General features: G+C 41.5%; 1 protein-coding gene across 8 annotated transcripts in view; it reads right to left on the reverse strand.

Annotated features, from left to right (window-relative positions):
* The window catches only part of LOC149318967 (pituitary homeobox 3-like), a 32648-nt gene extending 27560 nt beyond the window's left edge, over positions 1–5088 (reverse strand). For 3 of the 8 annotated variants that reach the window (XR_016280117.1, XR_016280116.1, XM_089510825.1), the window contains exon 1: positions 3522–3645. Coding sequence is in view for 2 of the 8 variants with exons in the window: in XM_089510825.1 (XP_089366951.1) it covers positions 3522–3596 (75 nt within the window). In the remaining 6 variants the exon portion in view is untranslated. Of the gene's footprint in view, positions 1–3521; positions 3646–3740; positions 3951–4537; positions 4558–4914 lie in introns of those variants that run through there. The other 5 variants (XM_089510831.1, XM_089510830.1, XM_089510826.1 and 2 more) reach the window with 3 other exon arrangements.
* Between the last annotated feature and the right edge of the window lie 5051 nt (positions 5089–10139).

Genomic DNA, 10139 nt, shown 5'->3' on the forward strand with positions numbered 1-10139 from the left:
CCTGCCAGAAGTGGCTGGTCTTTAATGCTGTTTTAATCTCTTCTGACAGTGCATTCAGCTGTCGAATCTTTTCCGGCAGATCATTCCACAGTCTAGGGAACAGCTGAAGAAAATGTCCTCTGGCTGATGGTTGCCAACTCAGTCCTGGCTGACTGGAGTAAATGTCTGACAGAAGACTTGAATGTATGGGGTGGATTATATGGGAAGAGGCAATTCTGTAGGTAACCTGGACCCAAACTGGCCTCTCTGTCTGTCTACCTGGGAAAATTCATAATAAATGCCCTTGCATTTTAGTAGAACATTTCAGGACTGAAAGCAAAGGAATCCTCCAGGAAACAGAACTTTTAAACATTGGCCTACTATGGAGGAATGGAGCAAAGGTGCTCCAAGAGCTCTCTACAACTCATTCTACAGACTAACACGGCTACTATAGCTTTGAATTCTTCCTTTCCTTTAGTCTCAAAGGTGCTACAAGAGCTCTCTACAACTGATCCTACAGACTACCAGGGCTCTATCTTCCAACTCTAAAAACGTATTACTCGCACTGTGTCTTGTTGCGAGCGTTCAAGTCGTTTCCAACTTATGGCAGCACAAAGGCGACCCTATCATGAGGTTTTCTGGGCAAAGTTTCCTCAGAGGAGGTTTGCCTTCCCCCGAGGAAGCCACACAACCATGGACTAAGCATGTCTATTACAGAGCTGAGGCACAAGTCCAAAACCACCAAAGCTAAATCTAGGCCAAGCCATTCTGGCCCTAGGAGAGAGAAAATGGCCAGAGGGAAGTCAAGGAGGGCATCTGGAGCTGTGGAGGAACCCACTCCACCTCCAGAGCTTCATCTTGGAGCCAAGAGGAGAGCCTTCCATTCTGGAAGGGACCAAGCTGGGGAATGGGGTGAATCCCCCCATGACACAAAGCTGGACCCTCACTTGTGGGGAGTAGTGGGGGGCTTTAGATCAGGCCAGAGTCCTGGCTCTCTTGACCCTCTGAGGGCCTTCAGGGCTGCTCCTGGTCTGCTTGCACCCTCCATTTACACCCATCTCTCTCAGCCTCAGGGGAAGGCAATGGCAAACCTCCTCTGAGGAAACCTTGCCCAGAAAAACCTCATGACAGGGTTGCCTTAGAGCTGCCATAAGTAGGAAAGGACTTGAAGGCTCACAACAAGACACAGTGGGAGTAATACATTTTTAGCCTTCCTAGCTATAGCCGTGATAGTTTGTAGAATCAGTATGCAGATTTTGGAGCCCCTTTGAGACTCAATGAAAGAAAGAAGTTGGCAGCAGGAGCTTTGCTAGACTTCAGTCTATTTCCTCAGATGTAGTTGGATATAATAATACAGTTGGCCTGTTTTATACACAGATTTTTTATACAAGGATTCAAACATCCATGGTTTGAAAATGTTCCAAAAAAAGTATAAGTTTCAAATATCAAAGAGTGATTTTCCATGTTTTATAAGGGACATCATTTTGCTATGTCATTATATTTAATGGGACTTGAGCATCCACGGATTTTGTTATCCACGGGGGATCTTGGAACCAAAGCCCAGCGGATAACAAGGCTCCACTGTAATAATAATAATAACAATAATGTAGAGAGAACTCTTGTAGCACCTTTGAGACTCATTGAAAGAAAGGAGTTGGCAGCAGGAGCTTTCAACTAAGTTTCTCAGATGCAGCTGGACATAATAATAATAATAATAATAAGTAGAGAGAAATCTTATAGCACCTTTGAGACTGACTGAAAGAAGTTGGCAGCAGGAGCTTCTCTAGACTCCAGTCTATTTCCTCAGATACAGTTCAATATAATAATAATAATAATAATAATAATAATAATAGAGATCTTGTATCCTCTTTGTGACTCAGTGCAAGAAAGGAGTTTGCAGCAGGAGCTTTCCTAGACTAAAGTCTACTTCCTCAGATGCAGTTGGATATAATAATAATAATAATAATGTAGAGAGAGCTCTTCTATCACTTTTGAGACTGACTGAAAGAAAGGAGTTGGCAGCAGGAGCTTTCCTAGACTAAAGTCTACTTCCTCAGATGCAGTTGGACATAATAATAATAATAATAATAATAATGTAGAGAGAGCTCTTCTATCACTTTTGAGACTGACTGAAAGAAAGAAGTTGGCAGTAGGATCTTTGCTAGACTAAAATCCACTTCCTCAGATGCATTTTTAGAGTGTGTGTAGTGAATATGGGGCATTTTCTTTCCTAGTCTGGGATTATATTCCCAGTCAGGGATTATTTCCACCCTGAGGAAAGCCACAGCAGCCATAGCTCTCCTTCAAAAGCTACAGAAGGGGAAAACAAAATGCCCATTTGTCTCCCCATTCCCCAGACAGGGTCGCCTCAGGGCCCGCCATAAATTGGAAATCACTTGAAGGCAGACAACGACAACAACAACAACAACAACAACCACAACCCTCCCTTTCGGCGGGAGTTTTGGCGCGCAAATTGGGCTCATTTTCCTATTCTAATTTCGAGGGATGTTTTAGAAACTCCGTTGGGGGTTTATGGACTGGAGAATGGGGCTGAATCCGCACTGCAGGAATAATCCGGGTTAATAACGCTCTAACTGTCCCGGTTCCATGCTGTGGAATTCTGGGAACGGTCGTTTGTTTAAAAAGCCAAAGGAGGGGCATTAGTTGTCCCCAAAATAAATCCCTTCAGCCCCAGAAACCCATTTAGTGCCATCACAAAAAATAAAACTTAGTGCCATCACTGAATAAATAAATAAGTCACAAATCCCTGACATCGACCAACAACCACCGCCTTTTAAATGTTTACTTCATCGAATTTATAATGATTTCGGGGATTTTGTGAGGCGGGATGTTGTGTTGTTGTTATTGTTATGGTGTTGTTATTGTTGTGTAAATAGACAAAAAGGCCCGCCTCTGTTTTCCCAACTGGAAGAAAACAGGATCATAAGCTTTACAAATGCTATTTACTACTAGGATTAAATGGCGGGTTAGTTTTACAGCAAACTTTGAACTGTATTATTATTATTATTATTACTATCACTATTATTATTATTCTTTATTTATATAGGGCTGTAGATAAAGTATAATAATAATAGCATTAAAATATTTTATATTGCGATTATTTAATATAGTTCTTTTAGAATTGGGATGCTTTAATCAATTTAATTTTAAATATATATATATATACATTAAAAGTGCAATAAAATTCAAAATTAATCTCTTTCCCGGTTGGGAAAGGGATTAATTTTGAATTTTATTGCACTTTTAATGTATATATTTGTTTTTTACTCTTGTAAGCCGCCTTGATTCCTTGTGACTGGGCGGGCTATAAATAAAAAATGAATTATTATTATTATTATTATTATTATTATTATTATTTTCTGTACCAAAACGATATTTATATTCAGAGACTTCAGGGACCGTTTGGATTAGGATAAGGAATCGACCTAATAAAATAATTCATTAAAACAATGGAATTGGCATTTTATTTCGGATTTGCTTAAGGGCACTGAGAAGCGGAATAGAAATGGTATTACTATCACCATTATTATGTTTTCGGGAGTTTCATCTTGTAGTTTTATTATCTGGTGATGGTTTTGCTGGTTTAAGAGACTCATTCCTTCCCTTATGTTTAAATATTCCGCGTAGTTTGCTTAAAAAATATTTAAGAACCCTCCTGCTTTAAATATTTTCCCTCCAGTTACTTAAATCTGAGCCATGGGTTGTGTATTCTCTGCAACAACAACAACAACAACAACAACCTGCGAGATCACTCCGATTTCGAAACGGGAGTCCTGCCCTCGTCAAAACGCCTATTTTTGTCCAAACGCAATTCCACTCGTTCATTCGTTTTCTCTCTTTATATACAACTCTCTGTCTGCCTTTCTTGCTTTCTTTCTTTCTCTTTCTTTCCCCTTCCCTCTTTCTTTTTCACACGCGCCAAATGTATATTTGTCCGAACACCATTTCGCTCGTTCAGTTCATTTTCCATATACAAATCTCTTTCTTTCGCGCTATTGCTCTCTTTCTCCTTCCTTCCTTCCTTCCTTCCCACCTTTCTCTTTCTTTCTTTCTTTTCTTTCTTTCTTTCTTACTAATACACGTACCAATCAGCTGTTGTGTGTATGTATGTGTATATGTGTATGTGTGTGCATTTATGTATGTATGTGTGTGTGTATATACGTGTGTATGTGTATATATATTTATATGTGTGTATGTGTGTGCGTGTATCTGTGTCTATATATGTGAGTGTATATGTGTGTACGTGTATATATATATATTTATATATGTGTGTGTATGTGTCTATATATATGTATTGTATATACGTGTGTGTGTGTGTGTGTATATATATATATATATATATATATATATATGGGTGTCTCTGTATATATGTTTATGTGTGTGTGTGTGTATCTATCTACACACACACACACACACACATTTTCCCTCCAAAGCCAAGTGTGATAACCTCACATTTTCAGCTCGTTACTACACACACACACACACACACACACACATATATATATATATATAGAGAGAGAGAGAGATCTATCCCTACCTCTATCTATCTGTCTATCTATCTCTTTCACTCTCTCTTTTCTTTTCTTTTTAAACAGAGCAAAAACCCAGCACTTGGGTGCAAACCACAACTCCCCCTTTACTCCCCCTTTTACTCCCAGCCCGTCCTCCAGAGACCGCGATCCCGAAGGCCGTTCGAAAGGGAAAACCTCCTTCCAGGGGACCCTCCAGTGTCCAGCATGCCTCCCTCCCTTGCCCTGGGTCCCTCCTTCCGTCCTTCGGGCTGCCTCCCTGCTGGGGACCCCTGTGAGCAGGGAAGGCTGGAGGGCAGACCTCCCCTGGCCCCTTCCTTCCTTCCTTCCTTCCTTCCTTCCTTCCCTCGCTCCCTTGCCCTGGGACCCAGGCACTTCCACTTACATGGAGGGGGGCAGGATGCCTGTCCCTTGGCTGCTGCCTCCTCCTTCTCCTCTCCTCCTCCTCCTCCTCTCTCTTCTTCCTTCTCTCTCTTCCTGTCCTCCTTCTGCTCCTGGGGCTGGAGGAGCTTCCCTCCGCCGAGTGGCTCCCTTCAGCCAGGGCCATGGGCTTTATGGATGAGCCCCGCAGGGGCTACGCGATCCCAGGCACCGCCACCACCACCAAGGACCGGACCCCACGCCCACAGACCCGCCCACGACAGCCCTGGAAGGGAGGAAGGAAGGAAGGAAGGAAGGAAGAAGGGACCCTCCAAGCCTCCAGAAGCAGCAGCAGGAGGGGAGAGGGCCAAGGAGCAAGGACCACTGCTGGAAGGATGCTCTGGTACCCAAAGCAGGGGAAGGGATGCCCTCCTCGCAGAAAGGAAACAACTGCCAAGGAGGAAACTTACTCAGGGGTAGATGAATACAAATAAAAATCCATCCACATGCAGGCATCTGACTAACATCCCCAACTGCTCTTCTTCTTCTTCTCCTCCTCCTCCTGTTTGGTTTGTAACATCTGGCCTGATGAAGTAGGAGCTCATGGAGCTTCCGAAACTTGCGACGAGTAGATTGTGGGGTTAGGCTGATGTACTGTATCATTTTTAATGTTTGATTGTTTTAACAAAAAGTGGGATAGAAATAAAAGTATTATTATTATTATTATTGGCTGGCCAATAAAAGTACCAAGGAAGCTGCAATAGAATCAGAGTTGGAAGAGACTGCAAGGGCCATCCAGTCCAACCCCATTCAGCCATGCAGGACATCACAATCAAAGCACCTCCAACAGATAGATGTCCATACAGCTTCTCTTTAAAGACCTCTAAGGAAGGAGACTCCACTACACTCCAAGGGAGTTTGTTCCACTGTTGGACAGGAATCTCTTTTCCTGGAGCTTGCATCCATTGTTCCAGGTCCTGTTCTCTGGAGCAGCAGAAAACAAGCTTGCTCCCTCCTCAATGTGATATCCCTTCAAGTATTTAAACAGTGCTATCATATCACCTCTTAACCTTCTCTTCTCCAGGCTAAACATCCCCAGCTCCCTAAGTCATTCCTCACATTGCATGGTTTCCAGACCTTTCACCATTTTAGTCGTCCTCCTTTGGACACGCTTTTTCAATGTCCATTTTGAATTGTGATGCCCAGAACTGGACACAATATTCCAGGTGGGGCCTGACCAGAGCACAATGGCACTGTTACTTCTCTTGATCTAGACACTATACTTTTATTGATGCAGCCTAAAATTGCATTGGCCTTTTTAGCTGCTGCATCGCACTGTTCACTCATGTTCAACTTGTGGTCTACTTGGACTCCCAGATCCCTTTCACATGTAGTTTCATTCAGCCATGTGTCCCCCATCCTATATCTGTGCATTTCATTTTTCTGCCTTAAGTGCAGTACCTTACATTTCTCTGTGTTGAAATTCATTTTGTTAGCTTTGGCCCAGCTTTCTAGTCTATTCAGATCATTTTGAATGTTGGTCCTGTCCTCTGGAGTATTAGCTATTCCTCCTAATTTGGTGTCATCTGCAAATTTGATAAGTATGCCCCCAATTCTGTAATCTAAGTCATTGATAAAGATGTTGAATAGCACTGGGCCCAGGACAGAGCCTTGTGGGACCCCACTGGTCACTTCTCTCCAGGATGAAAAAGAGCCATTGTTGAGCATCCTTTGGGTTCGGCCAGTCAACCAATTACAGATCCATGCAACAGTTACGTTGTCTAGCCCACATTTTATCAACTTCTTTGCAAGAATGTCATGGGGAACCCTATCAAAGGCCTTACTGAAATCAAGATATACTATATCCACAGCATTCCTTTCATCTACCAAGCTGGTAATTTTATCAAAGAAAGAGATTAGGTTTGTCTGGCATGACTTCTTTCTCTGAAACCCATGTTGACTTTTTGTGATTATGGCATTGCCTTCTAGATGTTCACAGACTCTCTGTTTAATGATCTGCTCCAGAATTTTTCCTGGTATTGATGTCAGACTAACTGGACGATAATTGTTGGGATCCTCTTTTTCCCCTTTTTGAAGATGGGGACAACGTTTGCCCTCCTCCAGTCTGCCGGAGGAAGAACGAGCATGAGAGAGAAAGGAATGATACTCTAACATTAAGGAAGCTGCGTGAACATTGCAGGAAGAAAGAGAGCAAAGAATTAAAACAAGGAGGCCGCATGAAGATTGGAGGAGTATGAATCTGCATGATTATTGGAGAAGATTGGAGGAGCATCAGATGGGAAGAAATGACTCTAAAACTAAGGAGGCTGCATGAATATTGCAGGAAGAAAGAGCATGAGAGGGAAGGAATTGCACTCTAAACCAGTGGCCCCCAAACTCTGCTCTTTAAGGGAATTTTGGACTTCAGCTCCCAGAATCCCACACCATTGCCCAACATGGCTGATGCTTCGGGGAGCTGAAGTCCAAAATTCCCTTAAAGAGCACAGTTTGGGGACCACTGGTTTAGAGTGCAATATCTTCCCCTCTCATGCTCTTTCTTTTTTTAAACATATTTTTGTTGGTATCATAACATCGCAATCAATCAAATATATAAAAGAAGTCCAAAATCTCTTAATGGGGACAGTTTGGGAATCACTGTTCTAAATCTAAACCAAGGAAGCTGCATGAACATTGCAGGAATAGAGAGCATGGGAAGGGAAGGAATTGCACTCTAAACCAAGGAGGCTGCATCTGCACTGCAGGATTTAGTTGCCATGGCTCAAGGCTATGGGATTCTGGGAAGTGTAGTTTATTGCAGCCACCTTCTTTTGTCAATCTGGTGTGTGTGTGAGAGAGAGAGTGTTAAAAAGTGCATTGACCTGACAAGAAGCTTTGGACCCCCAAACCAGGCTAGTGCATTTGGTCTCATCTGGTGTGGCTGAAGCTTTTGAAGAGGGAAAGCAAAAAGAGAGGGATGCTTTGGATGCTTTGAATTTAATCCCTTGGATTAAAGGAGGAACTGGGACCCAAAAACCAGTCTAGGGGCTCAGATAGTTAGAGCACCAACATTAGCAGACAGATCTCCAATGCTCTGATATTTGTAAACAGGATTATGAAAACATTAATGTGACAGCTTCCTTTTCTATTAGTTCAGTGCCACCACAAACTTCCCAGAATTCCATAGCCTTGAGCCGTGGCAGCTAAAGTGGAGTCAAATCTGATTATTCTGCCAGATACTCTCCCCCTCAATAGAAAGTGCGGCAGTTCTTAGAGATGAGACCTTGACTGGTTTTTTGGGTCCTGGTTCCTCCTTTAATCCAGAGGTGCAAAAGCATTCTCATTCAATAATAAGGCCTGCCCTGAACACCTCTCTTTCTGCTTTCCCTCTTCAAAACTTCAGCTGCACCAGATGAGGCCTGGTTTGGGGTCGAAAGCTTCTTGTAATTTTTTAAACACACTTTCTCAACAGATCAACGAACAAGTTTATCAGACAAGGGAAATTGGAAGTATAATCCAATGGCAATCTGAACGCAATCATGGGGTTTCATGTTATTGCGTGATAGACTACCACACGCAATTTCAGGCAACGGGAAGTCAGTCCGAATGCAATCACGGGGTTTCATGGGGGTGATAGACTACCACTCGCAAATTCGGGCAATGGCCTGCTATTTTCGGGCAATGGGAAGTCAGTTCGAATGAAATTCAAATTCACGTAAATTAGCGGAACTAGCGAATTCACATGAATGCGTTCTGTCCTCACTTTCTTTTCATTCGAAATTAAGAGAAATTCCTCCCGTGTGATAAAGTCCAGTGAAGAATAAAGGATTTCCAGGCCTTTCCTCCTTTGGGCACTTCCAGACCCTGCTGTTTCTGTTGAGAGAGATTGAGAGAGAGAGAGCATTGCTTCCAGTTCAAACCATAGCAATGTTGTTTATAGACATCTTTTGAAAAGTGTACCTTTGGCATGCATCTCTCCAATACACACAGTGAACAAGCCAGTGGAAAGACATGATGAAGTGATCTGAAACACAGCATAGAGTTGGGAATAGGACTTCTGCACCTTTTCCATATCACAGTGAAAGCTGGAATTATATATATTGAATGAATATTCATTCATTAGTGGATACAAAACAAGATTCATTATATTCATTAGTGGATGCAAAACAATCATTTTCTTTAGAATGCTTAGCATCTTGTGCAGAATGTTGCATAACATTATGGGAAACATTACAGCGTCTAAGGTCCAAAACACACTGCAGAAATAATCCACTTTGAGACCACTTTAATTGCTCTGGCTCAATACTAGGGAATTCTGGGAACTGTAGTTTTGCGAGACACTTAACCTTCTCTGTCAGAGAGGTCGGGGCCACGATAAAGTACAACTCCCAGGATTCCCTAGCACTGAGCCAGGGCAGTTTTTTAAATATATAATTTTATTTCACATAATACAAAATATATATATAAAGACAACATCAAAAAACAAAACAATTACATAAAATCTATACAATTACATACATACAATCACTCATATTACAAAAGATATCTAGTAAAATTAAACCTTCTATCCGTACTTCCATTACAAGTGGATCTACCTTCAACATGATAACTTATTAAACTCTCCCCATTTGTTGTACTCAAAGAACTATACCCTCATATTATTAATAGTGATATTCAAAAGTAATATACAAGTAAAATAAAATATAAAACTGTATGTTGTCTCACACTAGTTTTCATTAAATTCATTTTCTTTTCGTATACATTAAGACAATCCCACTCTTTTTCATAACTTTCCTTAGTTTTCTCTTTCAGAGCCAGGGCAGTTATTAAAGTGGTCTCAAACTGGATTATTTCCGCAGAGTGTTTGGGACTTTCACTAGCAAAATATGCTTGCTTAAATGAGAGGAAACAGAAAACAAGCACTGATAGATGCAGTACCTCATCAATTCAAAACAATATGGACATTGATATAAATGTTTTGTTTCTAAAACTGCATCTATATGGTTTTCCTAAAGCAGCAATCAGACATATTCAGAGGCATATTATTTTTCTTGGCAAATATTAACACACTTACACTGGGGAGTTTATCAAACAGGAGGAATTTCTCTTAAATTCGAATGAAAAGAAAGGTGGGCCAGAACGCATTCACTTCAGCTTCGGTTGATACGCCAGCTGTTTTTATGATGCTCTAATGAAATGTATTTCTGATTGTATTTATATTGTAATATGTTATAATGTACATCTGTCTTAAAC

This window comes from Sceloporus occidentalis, unplaced genomic scaffold, assembly GCF_023333645.1.
Source record: "Sceloporus occidentalis isolate IW3139 unplaced genomic scaffold, rSceOcc1.0.p SCAF_2, whole genome shotgun sequence".
NCBI lineage: Eukaryota > Metazoa > Chordata > Lepidosauria > Squamata > Phrynosomatidae > Sceloporus > Sceloporus occidentalis.